Source organism: Sarcophilus harrisii, chromosome 6 (assembly GCF_902635505.1).
Source record: "Sarcophilus harrisii chromosome 6, mSarHar1.11, whole genome shotgun sequence".
NCBI lineage: Eukaryota > Metazoa > Chordata > Mammalia > Dasyuromorphia > Dasyuridae > Sarcophilus > Sarcophilus harrisii.
Genome location: NC_045431.1, coordinates 99,442,360 through 99,469,108, shown reverse-complemented (window position 1 = coordinate 99,469,108; position 26,749 = coordinate 99,442,360). Strand labels below are relative to the sequence as shown.

Here is a 26,749-nt window from a genome sequence, read left to right as displayed (position 1 = left end):
GGAGAAGAGTGAAGGGGGTGAAAGGAATATGGTACAAATTTGAAAAGGTATGGGAGACTAAATGGGGAGGGTTGAAAAGGAGGATGAAAGGGGGAGAACCCTTGACAAACAACTTGACTTGTGATTTTTGAATAGATGGAGGTCTGTAGATTGATTGTATCATCAGTCACCTCTCATGGCATTAGAAAACTACATAAACTTCCTTTGGAAGTCCTCCCAAATTCTTCATGAATTTCATATTAATCCTATTAGTCATTCTTGAATATATAAGGAAATAATCAATACTAGCAACTGGGTCTGTGTCTTATTCTTCTGGCTGGCTTTGGAAAAAGGACGACATGCAACCAAACTCCACCTCTAGCACATGCAAACTAGGTGATACTGAGCAAATAATTTAATTTGGTCAGTTAAATGCTCTAAATCAGTGGTATCAAACTCAAATAGAAACTGAGGTTGATTAAGGATCATAAGAATCATTCAGGATACAAAATGGCTTGTAATAGTCATTCATTTCAGTTGTATCTACTTTTTCATGACCAATTTAGAGTTTTACTGGCAGAGTTATTGCCATTTCTTTCTCTAGCTCATTTATAGATGATGGAGTTGAGGCAAAAAGAGTTGCGAGTTCCCCAGAATCACATACTTAGTAAGTATCTCAGACCAGTTTGAGATCAAGAAGATGAGTCTTCCTAACTTTAGCCCAAAGCTTTATCTGCTTTACCTATATTGTCCTATATTGGCTTAGGAAAACACATTTATGTTATCTATGTTTTATTGTGTTTTTATTTTGCTAAATATCTCTTAATTACATTTTAATATGGATTGAACAGTACTCACCACTGGAATTGTAGTCTAGACGCCAGCTTCTTAAACCCCCTTATGGGGACTTGTAACTAAATGTGGAGATTGTGAAATTACCAGTAAATGTTTGATTTATATGCTTGTTTTATAAATCTATACACCCAGAGTTACCAAAAATTCCTCAAAGGAAAAAAGGAGGTCACAAGCTGAAAAAAAAATTTAAGAATCCCTGCTAATAGAAAATTCTTTATAAGTTGAAAAATAAAACAGAGTAACAACCTGTTTTAATAGAATTTCCTGAGCAGGCAGTTTTCTACATTAATAAAATCATAGGTCCAGTCCCTAAGACTATGCCTTCTCCCAATAGACTATTAACCTCTAGAAAATCATGGACTATGTTTAAATGTTTATATAGTCCCAGGAAACTATTATACTATTCTGCACACAGAAAGCACTTTGTAAATTTTTCTTGAGATGATCAGTGATTGAATAATCCCATTTTTGGAAGCAGCCAAAGGCTGCTGACATCTGATATTTTGGGCAATGACTCCTTGCTCCTAATTTCTAGATGACACAAAGAACTGAAAAAAGAGAATGGAAAAAATTGTTCCAATAAGGGAAGATGTTGAATATAGCTCTTAAGAACATTGTCATTATTAGACCAGTTAAAAGGAGTATACATAGATACATTTATTTACTTATTTATTTCATCAATGAATTTTTGAACTTATTTTTCCATTTGGCCAATTACAAGTTTTTAAGATATTATTTTCTTCAATATTTTTGTCCCTGTTTTAAAAAACCTTTAAATACATTTTTATAATTTCCTTCTCTCATTCTCATTTTATTACCTGATGTTTCCTCTTTGATTTTGAAAGTCATTTTAGCTCTTCCAGGAATTCTTATTGAACTTGTATTTTTGATGCATTTTTCTTTGAGGCTATGTTTGTGGATGTTTTGACATCATTGTCTTTTTCTAAGTTTGTGTCTTCATCTTCCCTGTAACCATAGTGACTTTTTATGGTGAAACCCTTCTTTGTTTTGTTTCTTTTCTTATTTTTTCCAGCCTTTTTTTTGCTTTTAATTTTTTAAAAGTTAGACTTAGCCTGAGATTGTTCTCATCTTTATGAGAGAGGCTTTCAGCTTTTTTGCACTATTGTTTTCAGAACTATTGTGGGAGTTTGGGTGGTTTGGGTTCTTCCAAGGTGATTTGATCTGGGGAAAAGTGTGCTTACTGCTCTCATGGTCTTTACTTTTTAACCCAGAAGAGGCCTCCCTATCCCTTCAGATTGCAATCAATAGCTTCTAAAGACCTCCATTTTTCTTATAACCACATGCGATACTATCCTTAGAGCTTTTGCTCCCTTGGGACTGGAAGTGATATTGTTCTTTCAGGTTGATCATCATTTGTGACCAAAGCATGGATGCTGTTCAGCGTCCATGCTTCCTCTTGGCTTGAAAGTGTTCCTCTTGACCCTTAAACTATGGTGCAGAAATGGATATAGGCAATGAGGTTACAAAATAGTTTCTATTCTAAAGTCTAATGGTCTATTCGTAGTCCAGAGGTCCCTGTTATTTCTTTCTGATCAGTTGCCAGACCACCTTAATGTCTCTGATTTAAGAATTCCCAAAGTTGCTATCCACCACTACCCAAACCCATTACTGATGTTTCATCCATGTCTTTCTAGGTGAATCCCAACCTCAAAGTCACAGAACTCTTCTTCCAAATTCCTACATTGTCTTAGGCTAGAAGAATTTCTTATGCTGACTTTTCCTTGGCTCTTCCACTCCAGATTTCTATTTGAGGAGTTTTTGTAAAGTTGTTTGGAGGGGAATGTTAGGGGAAGTTATCTAAATGCTAGCTCACTATACCATCTTGCCTCCATCACTGGAATTCTATAAGTCATTGTCCATATAATTTTATTATAAGCTGTTATAATTTAATCATCTCTGTGATGTACCTTTTCATTGCACTCTGTAATGTTCTCATTTTCAAGGCCACATGAATATATTCAAGACATATCCTTGCTAAAGTTAAGCATGTAGTAGAGATTAAGCATAAAGTCTAAGTTTTTTATAAAATACAACACTCATTTTGCTAATTTTTTATAAAATAACATTTCTATTGCAATATATTATACTGTTGGTGATAATGGTCAACCTTGTTTCACCCCTGATCTTATTGGAATGCTTCCACCTTCTCTCCATTACATATAATGTTTGCTATTGGTTTTAGATAGATACTACTCATAATTTAAAGGAAAACCCATTTATCCCCATGTTCTGTTTTTATTAGGAATAGAAATTGTATTTTATCAAATGTGTTTTCTACATCTATTATCTCAATATTATCTCAATATCAATGATTATCTCAATCACATGATTTCTGTTAGTTTTGTTATTGATATGGTCAATTGTGCTGAGAATTTGCCTTATATTGAGCCAGTCTCACATTCCTGGTATAAAACTCACTTGAACATAGGATATTATCCTGGTGATAAGTTATTGTTATCTCTTTGCTAATATTTTATTTAAAATTTTTGTATCAATGTTCATTACAAAGACTGGTCTGTAAATTTCTTTCTGTTTTGGCTCTTTCTAATTTAGGTAACAGCACCATATCTGTATCATAAAGGGAATTTGGTAAGAGTCCTTCTTCATCTATTTTTCAAATAATGAAAATGAAAATTGTCATGTAATATTGTAATAAATTATTCTTTAAATGCTTGGTAGAATTCACTTGTAAATCCCTCTGGCCCTGGGGAAGTTTACTTAGGAAGTTTATTAATAGCTTGTTCAAGCCCTTTTTCTAAAATAGCTATTTAAGTATTTTCTGTTAATCTGGTCAATCTACATTTTTGTAAGCATTAATTTCACTTATGTTATTAGACTTATTGTCATACAATTGGACAAAATGGTTCTTAATGATTGCTTTAATTTCTTCCTAATTGGTTGTAAATTCATCCTTTTCATTTTTGATACTTAATTTGGTTTTCTTCTTTCCTTTTGCTAATCAAATAAAAGATTAATTTATTTTGTTTTTCATAAAATCAACTATTAGTTTTGATTATTAATTCAATAGTTTTCTTGCTTTCAATTTCATTAATCTTTCCTTGGTTTCAGAATTTTTAATTTGGCATTTAATTGAGGTTTAGGTTTGTTCTTTTTTTTTAATTGCATACCCAATTCATTGATCTTCTCTTTTTCTATTTTATTCATGTTAGCAACGAAAGATATAAAATTTCCCCTAAGAACTGCTTCAGTTGCATATCATGTTGTCTCATTATTGTTATTCTTTTAGATGAAATTATTCATTGCTTCTATGAGTTGGTGTTTGACCCATCCATTCTTTAGGATTAGATTATTTAGCTTCCAATTAATTTTTGGTCTATTTTTCCAGAGCCTTTTATTACACATAATTTTTATTACATTATGATCTAAAAAAGATGCATTTAATATTTCTGCCTTTTCTGTGCTTTGATTGGGATGTTTTAAATGCCTAAAAATATGGCCAATTTTTATGCAGGTACCATTTATTGTTGAGAAAAAATGCATATTACCTTCTAACCCCATTCAATTTTCTGCAAAGGTCTATCACATATCTAACTTTTCCAAAGTTCCATTCACCACCTTCACTTTCTTATTTATTTTGTTTTTAGATTTATCATTTAGTTATGAGAGGGAAGTTGAGATCTTCCAATAGTATAATTTTGCTGTCTATTTCTTCCTGTAATTCACTTAACTTCTCCTCTAAGAATTTGGATACTATACTATTTGATGCTATATTTAGCCCTAATATTACTTCATTATCTATGGTACCCTTTACCAAGATGTAGTTTCTTTCTTTATCTCTTTTTTTTGCTGAGGCAATTAGGGTCAAATAACTTGCCCAGGGTCACATAGCTAGGAAGTGTGAAGTGTCAAATATTCAAACCATATTTGAACTTGGGTCTTCCTGACTTCAGGGCTGGTGCTTTAAACACTACATCACCTAGCTGCCCCTTTATCTCTTTTAATAAGATCTATTTTTGTTCTTGCTTGGTCTAAGATAAGGATTTCTACTCTTGCTTTTGTTACTTCAATTAAAACATAATAGATTCTGCTCCAGCCTTTTACCTTTACTATGGGTATATCTTTCTTCTTCACATAAGTTTCTTATAAACAACATTTTGTAGGATTCTGGCTTTTAAAGCACTCTGCTCTCTACTTTTGTTTTATGAAAGAGTTCATTCCAATCACAATCACAATTAAGATTACTATTTGCCACCATCTATTTTTCTGTATCCTTTCCCTCCTCACCGGTGTTTTGCTTCTGCTACCACCTCTCTTAGCCTGCCCCCCCCCCTTTTTTTTTTTTTTTGGACCCTTCCCCTTTTCTTATATCTTTCTCCTTCTATTTCTGCCCTCCCTTCTATTAGACTCTTCCTTTCCTTTCACTTTACCCTTCCTACTTCCCTATAGGGTGAAACAAATTTCTATTCCAAACTAAAAATGTATGTTATTCCCTCTTTGAGCCAAATCTAATGAGATTAAAGTTTCTATTTTGGTATGATCACATTAAAGTCAATTTATACCCACATTCTCTGCCTATATACACCCCTTCTAATTGTCCTGACAAAGAGAAAGAGGGGGGGAAAAACACAAAGTCTTACAAAAATGAATTTTGAAAATTATTGTTACGTGTATTTGGAAAAACAAAATACTATTGATAAAAAATGAAAATAAAGTAAAACACAACACTCATATCTACTTACTTTAAAAACTGGAGATTGCTATCCTTTCCTGGAGCACCTGCCCCATTGCTGGCTTGAGAAAAATGCTCATGAGCTACTATAGTAAGGCTTCCATACAAGTCTCACTTGACATTTAGGAAATTCCTAGGAGTTCACATATTTTTTGCAATTAATTTCCTCACTATGTGCTAGCATGCACCAATATATTTTGTTTGTTTTAACATTTTTCAGTCTCTGCTTTACCAGAGAGATCATTTCTACTTTCATATGACTTGTTCAGTTGTTTCAACCGTATCCATAGTTATGATCCTGTCTTGTATTTTCTTAGCAAAGCAAATGGAGTGGTTTGCCATCTTCTTTTCCAGCTCTTTTTATAGCTGAAGAAATTGAGACAAACAGGCATAAATGACTTTCTCAGAGTCATACAGCTAGTAAATGTCTGTGGCCAAATTTGTAGTCAGGTCTTCTTGATTTCAGATCTGGTACTCTGTGACTATTCTACCAACTGAGGTGTTTTCCAGTTTGCTATCTCAACAAGTCTTAATAATTCTACTTATTTCATTCATAAACTCAGGTACATTCCTAAATAGTTAGACCATTTCAAGCTGAGTTTTCTCTGATGTTTTATATCCAGATTGAGGCTGTACATGGAAGCTGGAATTAGCCAAAATCAGTCACTCCTGAGGTTATGGACTTTTTTTTTCCCCAAGATTGGGGGTCAGGAGAAGAAATTTGTAGACATAGATTTTTGAAACTGAATATTCCTGAGAAAAGGCAGGATTTATTTCCAGAGGCATGAGAAATATATTAGCCAATAAAGAAAATAGTAGGAGGTGAAACTCCAATCAATAAAGAAGACCCCACCTTCCTTTAAAACTAAAGGGATGGAAGAGGTGTCATGGGATGGAAAGAACTTTTAATGAATGCTGGTATGGAGAAAAAGAATGATATTTCAACTCTAGAATGAATTGGCAATATATTTCCAACATTTCAATGAGGAATATACTATTGCTTCCATATTGGTCAAACAGGGTGAGTTTTGGTTTAGTCCAAAATGCCCCATTGCCCTTCAACAATATTTTGTCCCTCAACTTGGCATAGAAATGGAACTGCTATAATGTCCTCCTAAATGTCCTAACCCACCTGCCTTCTCCTTTTCTTCTCTCTTTCCTTTCTCTATCTCATCTTTCCTCTTTTACGCTCTATTGTGTCTATTTTTATTCTTTCCATTCTTCATTCTTTTGTCTCTCCCTTCCTTCTTGGACATGTTCTCCCTTTCCTCTCTCTTGCCATCCAAATTTGTAAATAGTTTTACATCTTTAGTATGCTGCACTTTATACCATCTTGATTATGTAGCTAGATAAGTCTCAAAACCCTTCAGATAAATTATAAAATCCATGAAGAAAGGAATCTATGGAAGAATTAAAAAACGAATCTCTCCTTTGGCTAGTCTTTCTAAAAAGTCTTTGTACAAAAGTTCTGGTTCCATCAAAGACTGAATATTTATATTCCCCACCCGTGTTAAAGTATACTATAAACTATTATTCCAGTGTAATACCTCCTTCAGGCATATACCATCTTCCAAGGTCTGGTACTCTATTTGACCATAGTAACTCTGTAATAATACATTCTTATGTGTTCAATGAATATCTCCAAACACAGTCTATTGAATTGATTCAAATGATCCTAAAGTTTATCTGCTTGAATTTCACCTTCATTTTACTTACAAGGGAATTGTGCCACAAGAAAACTAAGTTGCTCAGTTTTAGAGGCAGCACAATTTTCTCCCACTTTTATATAATCCCAAATTAATTATTACTAGAATCTCTTAAGGTGTGAAGTTATCCAAAAATAGGAAAAGTCTTTGTTTTTGTTTTAACTTCTAAGGTCTACAACCCAAGGTTAATTATCTCCCTTCCCCCGCTCCCTTTTCTCTAGGAGATATAACTCTGGATTCTGAAATAGCCAATCCTTTTCTCATTCTGTCTGAAGATTTGAAGGATGTCAAGTTTGAAAGTGTCTCACAGCATCTCTCTGACAATGAAGAAGAATTTGTTGATGTTTTTAGTGTATTAGGGGCCCCAAAACTTTACCTCAGACCAACACTATTAGGAAGTGCAATTGGGAGATAATACAGATTGGAAAGTGGGCATCTATCAAGATCCACTTAACAGAAAAGGAAACTTATCCATATTACCTGAGGATATATATTCCCTAGAAGGCTTCAAATCTGGAAATGATTTCTTTTCTTGGAAATAACTAAAAAGTTGTTATGTAAGTGAATCAATTAATAAGGTGGGCATTTTTCTTGATTATAAAGAGACATATAGAATTTTACAATATTACAGAAGAATACCTTTTTGTATAATCCCCCAAATGTAATCTTTCCAAGACATCTTTGCCCTTACTTGTCTCTTTCTAATCACAAGGAAGAAGAACTGCATCATTCATTATCTGCTCCAGCAGTACTTAGTAGAGGGCTATTAATGATGCCAGTTATTATGGGAACATATCAGTGACAAGTGACTGGAAATGACACTAAAAATTATTTTCTATTTATTTGAACTCATGTTGAAATGGTCAATAGTTATATATTTGCATTGGTTCTTATGTGTTCAATGAATATCTTCAAACATAAGCTATTGAATTGAAATCTCAAATGATCCTAAAATTTATCTGCTTGAATTTCACCTTCATTTTATTTACAAGGAAATAAATGCAAATAAAGTTCATCTTGTTTATAATTGGTATGAATATCAGTATGTCTCATTTTGTGTCAAAAACCAGTGTGCCTCATCTTACTAACACTTCAGAGCTTTAACAGAACTCTACAAAGCCAATCCATACAAAGAACCTTAATATTTTCCTTTTCCAGATGGAACTGGAAATCACATACAAACACTATAAGAGAATCATACATGTGTGCGTGTGTATATATATATATATATATATATATATATATATACACACATACATATATAATTATATATATGATACACACACGTGTATCTATACATACAGATAGAGAAAAAGAGAAAGAGAAAGGAGGGGCTAGGAATTAAATAATCAAGAAAAAGTTTGAGTGATGAATAATCAGTTTATCAATTAGGCTAGCAAATAATAAATTGAGGTCAGTGACGTCTCTCACAACCAAAGACTCCAGAACTTGATGAATATTTAAATACCTTTGGCAAAAGGAGTACCCATGTTAGGTAAAATTAATTCTTTTTGGTTAACAGTTAATGAAAGAATTAATTTTATGAGATGAGATTTTTCTGATATTGTAATATGTGATTTTTCTGAGATTTTTCAAATCCCCAAGCTAGGGACTTGACTTTAATCATGTCAGCACTCCCAGATTATTCTGCCTCCAGCAATCTATACAAAAGAATCTATTCTCCACTCAGTCCTACTTAAGTTAAAAAATGAATTGTTAATTCTACCCGATTAGATACCACAGCTTTCTGAATAACAGGAGATCTCCTTGAGCATCAAATTGAGATGATTTATGCTCCCAAAATTATTGGGGTATCATCTGAGAAATCCAGAATTCATTTTGTGATCATTCCCTGGGCATCTCAGGGAGATACACACACACACACACACACACACACACACACACACTATGTATGTATATACATATATATAATATATATATATATTTGTGTGTGTATCGCAGACATGACACAAAAGTTTCTGGGAGGCTTATGGTTTCATAAAGGCATTGCTATGGGAGGATAAACTTTGTGAAAGTTGACATTTTTTTCCAAATACTTTTGCAGGTACTTTACCAGATAGTAAATTAATCAGCATGCATAAAGTGAACTTAAGTGGAGGACATATTTTTTATTCTTAGTAGTGGAGGGAGATGTAGGGGGTTGAGGACTTAGGAAAGTGTTCTATTCTTACCTGCTCAGCAGAATTTCATCCTTTTAATGGGAGAATGAACAGTGCCAAGTAGAAAATTTGGTTTGAAGTTTTCTGATTCTTTTTTGGTTTGTATATGAGTTGCAAATCAACTCATATATATATAGATAGATATAGATAGATATACATACATATATGTGTGTGTGTATATATATATATATACACACACACATATACATCTCAACATGACAGCTAACCTAAAAATATGTTATCTGGTCTAAAAGTTTCCCGTTTTGATGTTTTTATTAACAGAACTATAAAACTTGAGCTAATTCTCACTATTTGACCTAGTTATTAGCAATTCAAATTTAAAATTATATTTAGATTTATTTTTTGAAGACTTTAGCAAGAACAAAGAGGATCTCTTCAAATGACCTGAACTGCTAGAAGTTGCTCTGAAGTCCTGCTCATACCATAATTCTTAAGAAGAGACAATCTCTAGAGGATCAGAGAACCAGACAGCTGTTCTGAGTCTTAAGATATGATGGACAGATGAAATGGACAATTTAAATTTTTACTATTCACTTTTCCCCAATGTTCCTTTTATTTATAAGGTATGCTTACCAAAGAGGACATCCATGAATGGCTTCTGTTAATGTATCGATCATTCTTTTTATTGTTCCCCTCATATGATTTCCCATCTTTGACGAAGTATTTGTCATATCAGTTAATAATTCCTTGAGATTATATCTCATTAGAATCAAATAGAGGAATGAGAAAAAAAATTATATTTTATTACATTAATAACCAACTTAGAGCCATTAATTTAGAATCAATAAGTTCTAGGCAATTAATAACCAATAACCAAAAGAGCCTCTTTTTGCCTTCTCATTCAAAGCTATTACTTCAAGGACATTTCTGAACTTGATCTTCAAAAGTCATCAAGCCTAGATCATCTTATTTAGATGGAATTGTTATTGAAATCCCACTATTGTTCTAGTTAAATAGAGCTGAATGGAGAATAGAATCTTTTGTATAGATTGTTGGGAAGAAAATGATCAGAGAACTAACAGGTCAAAGACAGGCTTCCTCATCCATTAAAAAAAAGTCTACATTATAATATTTATTCTCTCATTAACTGCTAGATAACCAGATTTTTTCCCAAAGGTATTAAAATATTTTGCTGACTCTGGGGTGAAGAAGGAAGGACGTAGTTCTTTGGTTACAAGAAAGATTTTGTTATATTGATTGCCTGGTAGCCTTATTAATAAATTGATCTCTAATTACCTAAAACTCTTTCAGAATTTTGTCTCAATACACATATAAAACATATTTGTCTCTATTAAGAACATATAGGTGTCTATATTATTGTCATTCATCATTATCCAGGGTATTTTTTTTAAAGAATGGTTTTTCTTTATTTTTCTCAATAATATGTTAAAACAATTTTAAACAACCATTTTCTAAAGTGTTTGCATTCTGAATTCTCTCCCTTCTCCTTTGAGTTTGAAATTACCCTTTGAGAAGGCAACTACTTTGATAATACATCTGCAAAACATGTTTTCATTTTATCCACATTATAACCATCAACAGAGAAACAGAGTACAAAAGTAAAAACAAAATCTATGCACAATTTGCATTTAGATTTCATTTGTTCTTTATCTCAAGGTGCATAATATTTTTCATTATAAATATAAACAAATACAAATTTAAAATTTGAGATATCATTTTATACCAATCAGAATGGCTAAAGTGATTAAAGAGAAACATGACAAATACTAGAAAGGATATGGAAAAAATCATTATTGGTGGAACTGTGGATTGATCTTGGAGTGAAATCTGAAACCATGCCCAAAAAGTTATTAAACTGTCAATATCCTTTTACATAGCAAGACCATTACTAATTCTTCTTTCAAAGATAATTAGAGATGCTTAGGGGGAAAGGAAAAAAAAAACCTATATATTCTAAAATACTCATAGTAACTCTCCTTGTGGCAGCAAAAAACTGAAAATTGCAGGGAAGCCCATTAATTGGGGAATAGTTAAAACAAGTTGTGGCATAAGATTGGGATGGAATTCTACTGTGCTTAGAGAAATGATGATTTGATTTTATTTTATTTATTTTTTAATTCAGTAAATTTATTTATTTGAACTTTTTATTTTCAAAGTATATAGATAGATAGATAGATAATTTTTGACAAATTTTAGAGCATCAGAACACACTAAAACACAAAGTAGAACAATTCTCAAGCCAGAGGCAATTTACAAGGTCAGGTGATACTCCTCACAGTTCCAAGGCAGAAAATCCTAGAAGAATTTCTGAAAACAGCTGCACAAAACCCCTGAAACTTAGAAAAGCACACCTTCCACCTTGGAAAGAGAGCCTCACTTTAACAAAGAGTTAAAAGCTAAGTAATAAGTTGAGAAAATTAACACACAACTGAAAAAGGTTCTGACCACAGTTACTATGGTGACAAGGAAGATCAGAATACACACTCAAAAGAAGATAACAAAATCAAAACTCCTACATCCAAAGCCTCCAAGAAAAATAAGAATTAGTGTCCAGCTATGGAAGAACTGAAAAGTAATTTTGAAGATCAAGTAAGAAAGATAGAAATTAAGTTAGGAATAGAATTGAGAGTGATGCAAAAGGAAATACAAAAAGCTAATGAGGAGAAGAATATCTTAAAAGGAAAATTGATCAAATGGGAAAGAAGTTACAAAAGCTCATTGAGGAAAATAATTTCCTGAAAATTAAAACTGAGCAAATGGAAGCTACTGACTTTATGAAAACTCCAAAAAATAAAATAATACAAAATAAAACCAAAAGAATGATTTTTTAAAAATATATGAAATATTTCATTAAAAACAAAAACAAAAAAACAACTGACCTAGAAAATAGGCCAACTTTAAAACCAGGATCAAAAAAGGAACAAGAGCAATGTGATCTTGAAAGATACATCATCTTTCAAGAAATTATCAAGGTAAACTGTCTTGATGTTCCAGGACCAGAAGGTAAATTACAAATTGAAAAAATCCACCAGTTATTTCCTGAAAAAGATCTCAATTAAAACTTTCAGGAATATTATAACCAAATGGGTCAAAGAGTCAAGGAGAAAATAACCCAGAAAGAAACAATTTGAATTGTTTAGTGTAGTGGAGTCACAATCAAGATAACAGGAGATTTAGCGAGTTCTATAATAAAGGATCAGAGGGTTTGGAATATGATAATCCAGAGAGCAGTAGAGCTAGGATTACAACTAAGAATCAGCTTTGAGTATAATCCTTCAGGGGATTAGGTGGCTTTTAAATAAACTAGAGCATTTTCAAGCATTCATGATGAAAAGACCAGAGTTAATAGAACGTTTCACTTTAAAATACAAGACTCAAGAGAATCATAAGGGAGAAATCAGTAAAAAGAGGAGGGACAGGAAGAGGAGGAACAGGAAGAGGAAGAAGAAGAAGGGAAAGGGGAGAGTAAAGGAGAAGGGGAAAAGGAAGAACCCAGACCCCATTCCACCGCCACAATAAGGTATTTAATTCTTACACGAGAAAATGATACTTGTAACTTTATAGAATTTTCTAATCATTAGGGCAGTTGAGAGGGAGAGAGAAAGGGAGAGGGAGAAAGAAAGGGAGAAGGAGAAGGGGGAGCACCACAGACTGTGTGAATTGTATGTGAAGGAATTATATGTAAAAAATAAAATTAAAGGATGAGAAAGAAATATACTGGGAGAAAGGGAAAGAGAAACGTAGAATGGGACAAATTATCTCATATAAAAGAGTCAAGAAAAAATTCACAGTGGAGGGAAAGAAGGGAAGGGAGAAATGAGAGTGAAGGCAGAATAAACAGGGAGGAAATACAGTTAGCAATAGCAATAAGAAAGAAGTTTTAAGTTTCTCTGGTAAAAGACTCATTTTTCAAACATACAGGAATTGAGTCAAATTTATTTAAAAATAAAATAAGACAGGGAAGTTCTGGGAAGGTGGTGGCGTAGGTTGGTAAATCTCAGGTTCTCCAGAGTTCCTCAGCAAATAGAATAAATTTGTATCTTGCAGCAAAAATAGGTTGTTGAAAAATTAGGAAGACTTGGGATAGAACAGGGATCCTTCAGGCACAACCCAAGAAGATCCAAAGAAGGACCTTGGGCTGGGATTAACCCGTGTGAAGTGCAGATACCTCTGGACTAGCTCTACAAAAACACCAAGTGGGGTGGGGGGAGAGCAGGGTGCGGCTGAAGCCTCAGCAGGAACCACAGAAACTCTCACCTCCCCAGGTGTTTGTGGAATCTGGAGCTCTGAGTCTAAGAATGAGGGAACTTTGGCTAATCAGGAACAGCAGGCTCAGCTGCCCTGCAAGGTCCTGGTGAAGAGGGAACAAGTGGGCGCAGAGGCGGGAGCAGGGACGCTGAGAAGTCTTGCAGGCGCTTGCAGGAGGGGGGAAACTCTTGGTTTGGCATTCCAAGTCACAGGGGAGAACTGAAGTGAAGGCACATCCTTCCCACCCTTCATGATTACAGAAGCTTACACTAACACTTCTCATTTAAAAAAAAAAAAATGAACTAGCAAAGAAGAAAGACCTCAACTATAGAAGCTTACTATGGGAAAAGTTCTTCAGGGGAGGATAGTGAAGTTTAAAAAAAAAAAAAAAAAGGAAAAAAAGCATCTTTTATTGCAAAAAGTAATGTTAAATGGCTCCCTACCCAAAGAGAATTTATAGAAGAACTCAAAAAAGAATTTTAAAATTAAATGAGAGACATTGAGGAAAAACTTTATAAATAAATAAAAGCCATACAAGAAAAACAAGAAAATTAGAGGGGGGAGGGAAAAGTTAACCAAAGAGGTACAGAATCTTAAAGATGAAAATAACTCTGAAAATTAGAATTGGGAAGCCAGTGAAGTACAAGGGATCAAGAAATAACAAAACAATATTTAAAAAATGAAAAAATATAGCAGAATGTTAAACATCTTGTAATAAAAACAACAGACCTAGAGAACAGATCAAAAAGAGAAACTATAAGAATAATTGGACTACCTGAAAGCTGTAACCAAAAAAAGAAACTTGACACAATAATACAAGAAATAATTCAAAAAAACTATCCTATAGTGAACAGGGGAAAGTAGGAAGAGAAAATCCACTGCTCATCGCCTCAAAGAGATCCTTTATCAAAAACACATAGTAATATTATTGTCAAATTTTGGAAAACCCCAAGTCAAAGAGAAAATTTTGCAAGAAACAAGAAAAAAACAATTCAGATATTCTGGAGCTATAGTTAGAATTATACAAGACTTCTCAGCAGTCACAATAAAAGACTGCAAGGCCTGAAATCATATATATCAGCAATCAAAAGAATTAGACCTATGGCCAAAAACATAATATCAAACAAAATTATCCATAATCAAAATAATATCCATAAATAAAAAATATCGATAATATTTGAAAAGTGGACATTCAACAAACTTGAAGATTTCTGGACTTTCAACCAAACCTGAACTCAATACAAAATTTAATATATAAGAACCAAAATCCAAGATTAATTTCAAGTAACTTGATATGGACAAATTTTTTGTGTTTTTTATGTGGTAATGTATGACATAAGTTTAAGACTGGCATCAGTAATTGGGTAACTTAAAAAAAAGATTTACACAAATGAGTTGCAGAGGAAGAATAGACACAGAGGTATTAGAGGGGAGAAGAGGGCTCATAGTTCTGATAAATTACTCACATTGGAAATGGGTTACATAGGCAATAGTATGTATGTACCATAAAAGGTATAGCACCTTTCAAAATCTATAAAGAAACAAAGGGGGAAGGATGGGAGGAAGAGGAAGCAAAGGGTGAGAGAAGTAGACAAGGAAGGGATCCATAGGTGGGGAGAGGTTAAGTAATAATAGCAAGACAAGATAATTAAAAGCAGAAGGGTTAGCAATCATAGGGAAGATGAGATATACACAAATATTGCAAAAAGGATCAGGAGTAGAATTTAACAGAAATAAAATTAGACCTAGTAATCGCTGATCTCGGACAAAGTCAAAATTAAAGATCTAATCAAGTGAGAAATCTACATTTTATATCAGTATAATTTTGTTTTAGATACATATTTGCATATAAGTAAATGTGAGTATATATAGATATTATATGTTACCTATACATGGGTGTATATAGAATAGATATACATATATGGGGGAGGGTCTGCAGATGAGTGTGAATGCGTATATATGTGTGTATATAGATGTATGTATGTACGTGTGTGTGTGTGTGTGTGTGTGTACAATTAAATATAGCCTAAAGGAAGGAAGTAAGGGATGAAAGGGGGGAAAAGAATAAAGTAAAAAATACATAGCAGAGAACAACAACAACAACAAAAAAAAAAACCTAAAAGGCAGTGAAGGAAAGATGGACACTAATAAATAGAATTTCTTCTACTATTTTATATCTTTTTTTTGAAAACTGGAAATTTATTATATATTTGGAATCCTCCCTGAAGTTCTGCTGGGCACATGACAATGCTCTGTTCTGTTGTTTTGTTTTATCTACTTTTTCTTCTATTCTTTTTTTAATAAACATTTTTTAAAAGAAAAATAATAAGAGCCATTCCCCAATTGATAAATAATCAAAACATACAAAAAATGCCCCAAAAGCTATAAAATCATACATATCTGTATGTAATATTTGGGCTAGCCTGGAGGTCCTCTGGACAGGCCTTGGTTTCAGCAGGATAGTCACCAGAAAGATGGACAAGAATAGAGTCCAGAGTCTTTACTGTCTCCTTCATAGTTTGAGTCTGTCATAGTCTGACCCAGACTCAGTTTAACACAGTTAACTCAGTTTAACTCCAGCAGTCTGACAGTCTGACAGTCTCTCCCCCTTCCCCAGTCTGACTTTGTCCCTTTTTATTTAAATACCCTATTGTAAATTACAATAGGGTATTTAAATAAAAACTATATTCAGTATACTGAATATGTGTGAACTAGAGAACCATTACATCTCCATACTAAGTATTAAGTATATATGTGAACTAAAGAACCATCATCATCTCATAAATTCCACTGAGTTAACACCTTTCAAGTTTACTTCTCCAGAGTTCCACCTTTACACATATCCTTTGGCGTAGCAATACTACTATTAAGCACGACTCCCAAAAGAGATTTTAAAGAAAAGGAAAGATAACCTATATATACTAAAATATTTATAGTAATTCTTTTCTCAGGTCAAAGAATGAGAAATTGAGGACCTGTCTATCAATTGAGGAATGGGTGAATAAATTGTGGTCTGTGATTATGATGGAATATTATAATTCTAGTCACAGGGACAATGACTTAGGATTTTTCTTGGCTTCTTACCATATTGATCAGAAATGTGGTTGTCCTGAATCTTTGAAATTATATTAGTTATTCCCAAACTACTCAAAAAAGTCATGTTTGACCAAACCAGAAATTTTCAGTAATATTTAAGAGAAACTTATGATGTTTTCTTCAGAAGATGGTGATCTTGAAGTATAGAATAGGAAGAAGAGAAACTAAGGGGAAATAGTAAAGAGAATGATGAGCAGAATGTTCACACAAAAACCTGGAAAGTCCTTCACTTACTCAAGCAAAGTGAAATGTACTTCATGCAATGTAATAGCAATGTTCTGGGATGATCAGCTGTGAATAACTTTGCTGTTCTCAGCAATGCAATGATCTCTATTCTGAAGGACTCATAATGAAAAATACTATCCACACCTAGAGAAAAAAACTGATAATATCTAAATACAGATTGAAACTTACTTTTTTTTTTTACTTTTTTGTGAGGAAGGGATCTATGTTTTCTTTCACAATATGTCTTTTATGAAAATGTTTTGCATTACTCCACATATGCCTTCTTAAGGAGGAGTGGGACTGGGGAGGAAGGGAGAAAATCTGGAACTGAAAATTTTAAAAACAAATGTACAAAATTTCTAGCATATTGTTGAGTGAGTACACGTATATTATAATAATTGGTCCATGTATGAACATGCACATTAAAAATGCTTAAAAGAAAGAAAAAATAACATTTAAAACTATCTTGACATGTAATCAGAAAAAAAATCCATTAAGTACAAAAAAATTAAAAAGAAATTTTAAAGACAATTTTGATAAACAATAATCTCAGTGACTATTGCTTTGATAAAATGAGGGGCAAGATATCCCTCCCTTCAAAAGCCAAGGTGTAAATAGTATTAAACAATTGTAACCAATGTGGGGGAAAAAAAAGGTAAGAATCCAGCCCTGTGCCAGAAATAGGGAATACTATCTTTATACAAGAGTTCTCACCTTTCCTGGGCATAGTAAAAGAAAGAATAGATAAAATAAGATATTTAAAACATAATTCTAAAAATTTTTGCCTAAGAGAGGTAGAAAGAACTAGCTTTATCTGTCCTGAGAGAAATGTTTCAGAAGGAAGGAATCAGAGATAAATTTTGCTTGCTCTTGAGGAACAAGACAACTGTGACTTCAAGGGCCTAAATGTGGACACTAGCAAGTGAGCTCTGCCTTGAAGTTTTCAATTAAGGTTTTGGTATTCATGTTTCTAGATATTCACAGATAAGAGTCTTGAATTGTGCCTGATTACCACCCTAAAGAACAAAGGAGAGAACTCAGTTCAAAAGCAGAAACACTATAAAAAAGAGAGTTCTCACCTTTTGTAGGTAAAGGAAAGAGTAGGAGGAACCAATCAAAGGAAGACATATAAAAGAACCTTAAAAATTCAGTATTATATTTTTTGCTTCCAAAGCACCAGACAAACAGTGAACATTAACCTGAGAGGAATATTGAAGTACAGAATCAGAGGTAAGCTTCTCTTGGAAAAACATTTTATTTCTCCATACATTTTTTTTTCCAGATTCCATCTCAGTTCATGAAAGAAATGATAAGGTGGAGAAGAGAAAAAAATGAGAGACTAGAGAGAAATGTATTTGAGTTTAAAGTTTTCACTGAGGAGAAAGTTAGTTGGATGGAGACAATGATTTGGGATTTTTCTTCTCTTCTTGCCATATTAAATTATCAGAAATATGATTCCCCTGAGCCTTTGAAATGAATCACTTATTCTAAAACTACTCAAAAAAAATTCATAAGTTTGACCAAACTAAAGGTTTTCAGTGATATTTAAGAGAAAGTTATGACATTTTCTTCAAAAGACAGTAATATTGAAATATGGGATAAGGATATAGAAAAAGTAAGAAGAAATAGTAAAGAGAATCCCTATCATTTAGTTTCCTTGGAGGAAAGAGTTCAGGTTCAGCACTGGGGGCTCAGCTGCCTTAGGGACAAACTGGTCCTATGCTCTTTAGCTACTTCAGGGTGACTAGGGATGAGGCCCATCTGTAAGAAAGGCTTAGTGTCTGATTCCCAGGATTCTTAAGAGTCCCTAGTTCTAGCTGAAGACAGGTAGGACACTTGGGATCCCTGACGGACCTGCTCAAAATATGTGATAGATATAGATCCACCTCTGTTGCATCCTCTCTTGCCTCCTCCCTGCAACACCATCTGTACAAAAGTTTTCAGATGCCTTGGATAGCAGAACAATGGCCTGGTCAAAGTTTTTACTGACTCTTTCTCCTTATACCTAGGAACATGGCTGCCAAAGACTTAATTGAAAGCTTCAAGGCAGGACCCACTTGCTCCCTCTGCCTAGACTACTTCACTGACCCAGTGACTGCCAGATGTGGCCATAGCTTCTGTATAGAGTGTCTTCTCCAGTGCATGGAGGGAGCTGATGCTACATTAACGTGCCCAGAGTGCAAACAACTCATCCAGATCAGCAATTTGATACCCAACAAGGACCTACAGCAACTGTCCACCACTCGCAAAAGACGCAGACATCATTTGCTACAGAGCTTGGAGAACCTGACCACCTGTGATAAACATGGGAAAAAGGAGATGCTCTTTTGTGAGGAAGACCAGAAACTCCTCTGTGAGTCTTGCTCATTAGCCCCAGAGCACAAAGATCACCAAGTGGTTCCCATGGACATAGCAATTGACAAGTACAAGGTAAGAGTGTCTCCTGGAAGAAATGATATTTCCTCATTCACCTCTTTTTGTGGCCATATTGTGACTCATTTGTGGCTAACACTGCCATATTGGGCACACAGTTCAACTTATAGAGCCCAAGGGAAGTCTTAAAGACCCCACATCTATCTATGGCTTCAAAACCAAATTCACATTCTATTGTCAAATTAGTCTACATTCTTCTGTTTCATTTTTATCATGTGTAAAATTCTGAAAATCATAATAATGCCAAGATCTTGCAGTTATTCTCAAGATTCAATGGATAATCCACAGCAGATCTTTGATAGAATTAAAATGCTATATAATTGAGTTATTATTAGCTGACTATTCTCAAATGTGGGGATCTCCTTAGTCTAAAGAAAATAGTTTTGACACAACTCTGCTTTTCTTGCAGGTCATGCTCCAGGAGAAATGGAATATCTTGAAGAAAAAAGAAAAGGAATTTAGAATGATACTGGAAAAAATGAAAAGGATAACGGACCCTTATATGGTCAGTTTCTATCTTTTTCTGAAGAAAAGGCAAATCATGTTTTAGCAAAGGATCAGATTCATATTCATGTTCTCAGGATGAAATGTATTGTCTCATTCACAAATGAATAATCTGATATCCAATGCCAGTAGAATACCTTTGGTTTTCATGTGATCTAAGAAAATATATGTATGAAGAAACAAGGGTTAGAAAGTATATGGGTATTTTGAGGGGTAAAATGTTCTCTGGCATATTTTGAAAACTTTTCCTTTATGCAATATTTTTCTCTATCATTTCCATTGTTAACTAATCCCTAAGAAAAGGACCTTCAAGAAACAATGTACCTTAAAAGGCCTGAAATGGAAGATGCAGGCCTAGTAGTAAAAAAGAAGAGCCTAGCACCAGAGTTCATGGGTCTTCTTTGACTATCCAATAGTTTTCAATAGAGAGCACAAATGTTTGCCATTCACCTTTCCTATCATGGACTTTTTACTTCTTTATCCTATCTTTTCTTGGGACAGGATAATTTTTTTTGTTTTAAACAAGCACTTAAATATGAATACAAGAAAATACATGAGTTCTTAGAGGATGAAAAAAGATTACACCTACAATTATTGGAGCAGGAAACCAGAGATAAAGAGGAAAAGAATGAGAAGAAAAAGGACGAATTTTCACAACAAATAAAGCTTATTCAAACAAAGATTTTAGACATCCAGGAAAAAATGGACAAGAACCCATTAGAATTGATCAAGGTGAGTGGATAAAAAAGATATATTCTATTTCTTTAGAAATGATAAACAAAAGTTACCTGTCTAAACACCTAAAGAACACTAAGACAAAGGTATCATGACCAATTGGTATAGAATGGGTCAGTTCAGGCTTTCCACTTGATTCTTCAAATGTATTTTTCTTTTCTTTTGAGTTTGGCTGGATGTAAATTTTCAGTAATCAGAATAGCACAGGAATTCTAAAAGGATAAGACACTTTAAAGCCAAAGTTTGTTATAATTTCCAATACCTATCTCATATTTGTCTCATGTTAAATTTGTTATTGATTGAACTTGCTTTTAACTCCATACCTTTATAGTATGACACCATTGCTTTCATGAAAAGAGGTCAAATAGATTGTCTTTAACAACTTTTTTCAGAAAAAATGGTTAGCAGTTCTATAATTCCTTATAGTAAAGCATGATATTTGGCCATGAGCACATTTATTTTTAAATTGACAATGAATTAAGCATTTCTAGAATGCCTATTATATGTCAGGCACTATACTAGACTCTGCAAATAATAGTAAAGAGAATTAAACAATCCAAAGTGACAACCAGCAAAAAATTTATTTGAAAGGATATCAAAGGGGCATGGCCTCATCTTCACAAATATGAAATTTTAATAGATCTCAGAAGCTCAAACCGAGTTTTGCTTCCAGGGTCTTTTGGTAATAAAGCATTAACTGGCCAAGCATTGTCATGCCAAAGCCCAAAGAAGCTAAGAAGTCATCAGCCCTGACCTATCCCCCACTGGAAGGATAATGGAATGGTTATTTATTGGGAAAAAAAATAGAATCCTAGAGTTAGAAAAGATCTTAGAAGTCATCTAAGCCAAGCCAACCCTATTGGAAATGTCGATCAAAAAGAAAAAAAAAACTTAATATATATTAGTTTGAAGGAGAAAAGCAAAGCAGTTGAAGGAGAAATGAATGAAAAAAAAAGTGGCCAGCATAAGCTATATCTCCAAGGAACTGAGGAACTACTAGCTCTAGATGGCAAAGCTGAAAAGAGATTCCACTCCTGGGTTGGGAGATTTCCAGTGAAGTGGCTTAAATTTTTTGAGAATTATTAATCCAGAGGCTTGATTTCTCTTCATGGTGCAAAATTTGGAGAATTACAATGAGGACATGAAATGAGTCAAGAAGAAAATGTTCTGAATGGGAGAGAGGATTGAAATATCCCAGAGCATCAGTTTATAAATTGAAGTATTAGGAACGATGTCAAGTATTTGACTTTATCACTAAGGATTAGATTTGTTTTTCTAAGTACTAGGGGGCAGAACCAGAACAAATGAGTTGTATAAAAAACAATCATTATCAAATAATTGCTCTAAGTAATTTTGTGCTTTTGAGTTTCTGACATGTCTTATTTGTAGGTCACTGTGATCCTTTGAAGAACTTAAGAGATTTTATAATCTTTCATGTAAGAGGCATGTCTAGGAATCTTTCATGTAAGAGGCATGTCTAGAATTACACAAAGAGAGCATCAAAAGCAATGTCTAAGCTTGTGTTTTAATTTTTTGATGTCCAAGTTCTATATGAAGCTATACTATCACTCTGCATAGGTGTTGTCCAAAATAATCTTGTCAAATTATGTGATGATTTCTCTGCCATGGAAAGTCTCACAAAGGAGGCTGACTGACCATTTGCATAATGTTCTATAACCACTCTTCAAATATTAGGGTTGGCTTGACTTAGATGACCTCCAAGATCTTTTCTAACTCTAGGATTTTATTTTTATCCCAATAAATAGCCAGCTCATTACCTTTCTAGTTTAGGTGAGAGTTGATTATTTCTTAGATTTGGGCTTTGGCACATCAGTATTTGGCCAGTTAATATTTCATTACCAAAAGTCCTCTGGAAGCAAAACTCATTTGAGCTTCTGAGTTCTATTAAAATTTCATTTTTGTGAAGATGAAACCATGCCCCTTTGATTTCAAAACCAACATTTCTCACTCACACCAACCATAAAATGGGTTACTATCAGTCTCCCAGACTCCAAAACCTTTTCCAACTAATTCATTTGCTCTTTTATCATTGAGGGTACGTAAAAGTTTGATTCTATCAGAAACATTTTTAGTGCAGTGGAGAGAGAGAAGAACAGGGCAGTGTGGCACTTCTCTTGAAAGGGAGTCATTTCTCCATTTATAAGAGTAAGGCAGAGGCATGAGAGCAACCAGAAAACAAGCAAAGGCTAGTTCTAAACAATGTGGTACAGATTTAAATCATGAAAATATGGTAATGTCCATGAGAAAAAGTTCCAAGCGCATGACAAATTTGTGGGGAGGTGTGTCTGGGCTCTGAGAAAGACAACATTATAAAAATAGACTAAATAACAGAACACTAAATCTCTCTTTTTAAAATTTTCTCCCTTCAGGGTGTGAAAAGCTCATTGGAAGGGTAAGTTTCTGTTCAGTGGTCAACTAAGTTAAAAAATACAGAATATACAAAGGAATCTGATTCTTTAAAATGGCTAATTGGGGTTTACTTTTCTGAAATATAATAAAGCTTTGTGTAGAACAAATGTAACCAAACGTTTCTCATTTGTAGAGTTGAGGAGTTGTTAGATCAAGAACCAGATCTGGAGGATGGTCCTGAAATCTGGACCACGTACCGCACCACTGGCTTCAAAAAAATGCTCCTGAGACACTACAGTAAGTCTTCCATAGCTGTCCCAATTAACATTTGGGAAATTCCTAGGAGTTCCCATATTGTTTGCAATGGATTTTCTCAGTGTGTACTAGCATGCACAAATGACCTTTCCCTCAGTCTCTGCTGTTCCATACAAATCATTGTTATTTTCATTTGACTTCTTCAGTCATTTCAGTTGCATCTTTCACTTTATGACCCTAGTGTTTTGGCAAAATGAATGAAGTACTTGCCATTTTCTTCTCCTGATCAACTAGAGGAAACTAAGGCAGATAAGTTTAAATGGCTTGCCCAAGATTACATGGCTAGTAAAGCTTTGAAGCCAAATTTTCATCTAGGTCATCCTGATTCCAGAACTGGTGCTTTATGACTATGCCATATGCTACTCTATCCACTGTTCCATTGAGCTATCTTTATGACTGGTAATGTGTTTTTCAGTTTTCCAGTTTGACATCTCCACAAGCCTGAAGGATCCTACTCGTCTCATTCATTATTACAACTATTTTCCTAAATAACCACACCATTTCACACCTTTACAAGCAGTAAATTCATTGGCCTAATGTCTTACTTCACCACTAACCTTAAATTAATCTATGTTTTATTATGTTTGCCCATTAATAGATATATCTGTTAATTAATAGATATAAGGTTATCCGTCTAGTTAAAAGTGATTGTCTATTCATTTGAATATTACTGTTGACTTTATATTTTTTCTCTTTTGATTAGCTTATTTATTAAAAATGTCACCATTTCCTCTTTTGTAGAATGGCTTTTAAGATTTCTCCTAATTCTACATATATTTTTTAATGTCATACTAATCTTTGTGATGATTTGTTATCTAGGAAGGATGAAGTTTGGGTATTTCCTGTTGCAGGTCCATTTCTTCTTCAAAAATTTTGCCTTTCAGTCTGGTGGGAAAAAGGTTAATGATTGGGGGCAGGGGGTGGAGAATCTGTAGTGGGCATTTTTTATACTGAGAATTCTTTAGTACTCAGTCCCTCTTCTCTTGTCTTAGTTTTCTTTTTTGGTAGCTTGTGAACATGTCTAAAAAGAAACCAACTTGAGGTTCCTGAGTTCTCTCAGATGTTCTATATCCAGTTCTGAGGTTATACAAGGAATTTGGGATTAACCAAAATTGCTCACTCATGAGGTTTTTTTCTCCCTAAAGATTAGGGGAAAGAAGAAATTTATAGAACTAGATGACTAAAGTTTAATATTCCTGAGAAAAGGCAGGATTTCCTCTCAGAGTCATAGAAAATAAATTGTTTGATAAAGAAAATTGTAGGAGATAAAACTCCAAGCAAGGAAGAAGACTCCACCTTCTCTAAAACAAGAGAGAGATGGTAGAGGTGACAGATTAAGGAAGGCAGATATTTCAAAGGAATTGGGTATGGAGTAATAGAATGACATTTCATCTCTAGAATTGTCAGGTAACATATTTCTCCCAAGTATTTCAATAAGGAATATTGCCCTTCAGCAACACCCCATTCCTCAATGCTTGCTATATTGGAATAGCAATAGAACTGTTATAATGTATTCCTTGATGTTCTTGATGCTCTAATCTGTCCCTTTTCAATCCATCATTCCTAGAATTACTGACAAACCTTCAATTTTATTCAGATTCCATCAAATTATTCTACTGCCTAAAGTCTCTTCCCCTTTCATCATTTCTTATACTTCTAAACACTTTACCAAACTTCCAACATGCCTTCTTTCCTTGTCATCATTTTCAAACCATTTGTCTCTAATTCTGCTTCAAGGGTTTTCAAGTAGTTATCCAGGTCTTCACATATATGGGGCTTCCTGATCCGCAAACCTGCTTTTCTCTTCTCCTCCCTTTCTCTATCTTATCTTCCCTCTCTCACCCTTTTCCTTCCTTCTTTTCTTAATCTTTCCATATGTACCTCTTTTCTTGGGCATATTCTTCCCTTCATCTCTTCTACCATCCAAATTTGTAACTGTTTTTAGATGCTTAGTGTGCTGCATTTTTCACTATCTTGATTATGTATCTATATAGGTCTCAAGTTCCTTCTTTCCTAAGGAAAGATTCCTGAGGAAAGGGATCTATGGAAGAATTGAAAAGTGAATACTTCCTTTTCCTTGTCTTTGTAAAATGTCTTTCTACAAAAATGTTGTTTCCCCCAAAAGCTGTATGTTTATACTCCCTACCTGTGTTAGTACACACTATAAATTATCATGCCAATATAATATCTCATTCAAATACATACTATCTATTTTCTAATGCCTAATGTTCTGCTTGACCATTGTACGTGTTTAATACTGCAGTCTTAATTATGAAATAGTGTTTAATATTAAATTCTTAAATAATGAATAAATGCTTTCAAACACAGAATGTTGGATTTAAAACTGGAAGCGTCCAAAAGTTCCTTTGCTTGAATCCTACCTTCATTTTACATATCAGGAATGTATATATGTTAGAGGCCATGTATATATGTTAGAGGCAAGTCAATCCCCTTGAGAGTTCTTACATAATCCCACATAGATTTTGATTAAAATCCCTTAGTGTGAGATAGTTCAGGATCCAAAAAAAAGTTTTTGTTTTTGTTTTAACCTCCAAGGTCTGCAAACCAAATCTAATTATCCCTTCTTCCCCCTTTTCTCTAGGGGATATAACACTCGATCCTGAAACAGTCGGTCCTCATCTCATTGTATCTGAAGATTTGAAACAGCTCAAGTGTGGTATCGCTAACAATGAAAGAGATGGTGGTGTTGGTGTATTGGGAGCCCAAACCTTTACTTCAGGCAGACATTACTGGGAAGTGGAGTTAGGGGATAATATAAAATGGGAAGTGGGGGTCTGTCAAGATCCACTTAGCACAAGGGGAAACCTCTCTATATTAGTTGAAGATATAATTGCTCTAGAAGGCTTCAGATTTGAGGATAATTTCCTCATGTGGGCTTCAGAGAGAGACGATATTGTGAGTGAGGCAATTGAGAAGTTGGGCATCTTTCTTGATTATGAAGACGGAAATGTAACATTTTACAATGCCACAGAAGAAATCTATATCTATAGTTCCCCAAAAACAGTTTTTCAAGGGCCTCTTCGCCCTTACTTCTGTATTTCCATTCATAACCAAGAAAATATTCCTGGATCGCTCATTATCTGCCCCAAGAGTAATTAGTATAGGACTGTCACTGATGCTAATTATTATGGGAACCTCTCAATGACAAGTGACTGGAAATGATTTTGAAAGTGATTTTCTATTCTTTTAAACTCCATGTTGAAATTGTTAATAAAAGTCTGTATTATCAAAAGCAATTATAATAAAGGCCAACTTTTTTATATTTGGTAACAATTCTAATGTATCTCATTTTGTATCAAAACCCTATGTGTCTCACCTCACTGAAACTTAATTGATATCACCAGGAATACCAAAACCAATCTATGAAGGGAAACATAATATTTTCTTAT

General features: G+C 33.9%; 1 protein-coding gene across 2 annotated transcripts; it reads left to right on the top strand.

Moving 5' to 3' along the window:
* The first annotated feature begins 12,856 nt into the window (after positions 1-12,856).
* On the top strand, positions 12,857-26,633 carry LOC100915703 (probable E3 ubiquitin-protein ligase TRIML1). 2 transcript variants are annotated; one of them, XM_023505869.2, is made up of 7 exons: positions 12,857-12,933; positions 18,992-19,412; positions 19,825-19,920; positions 20,421-20,651; positions 23,045-23,067; positions 23,218-23,321; positions 25,942-26,633. In XM_023505869.2, the coding sequence occupies exons 2-7, from the start codon at positions 18,996-18,998 to the stop codon at positions 26,457-26,459; spliced, it is 1,389 nt and encodes a 462-aa protein (XP_023361637.1). In that variant the 5' UTR covers positions 12,857-12,933; positions 18,992-18,995; the 3' UTR covers positions 26,460-26,633. The 2 variants fall into 2 exon arrangements, with proteins under 2 accessions (XP_023361637.1, XP_031798204.1); XM_031942344.1 differs by lacking the exon at positions 12,857-12,933 and adding an exon at positions 18,165-18,212.
* The last annotated feature ends 116 nt before the right edge of the window (positions 26,634-26,749 follow it).

Coding starts and splice junctions, on each gene's coding strand:
- LOC100915703 (XM_023505869.2), top strand. CDS start 18,996: ATGGCTGCCAAAGACTTAATTGAAAGCTTCAAGGCAGGACCCACTTGC. Junction 19,413..19,824: donor TAGCAATTGACAAGTACAAG/GTAAGAGTGTCT, acceptor CTTTTCTTGCAG/GTCATGCTCCAGGAGAAATG. Junction 23,322..25,941: donor AATGCTCCTGAGACACTACA/GTAAGTCTTCCA, acceptor CCTTTTCTCTAG/GGGATATAACACTCGATCCT.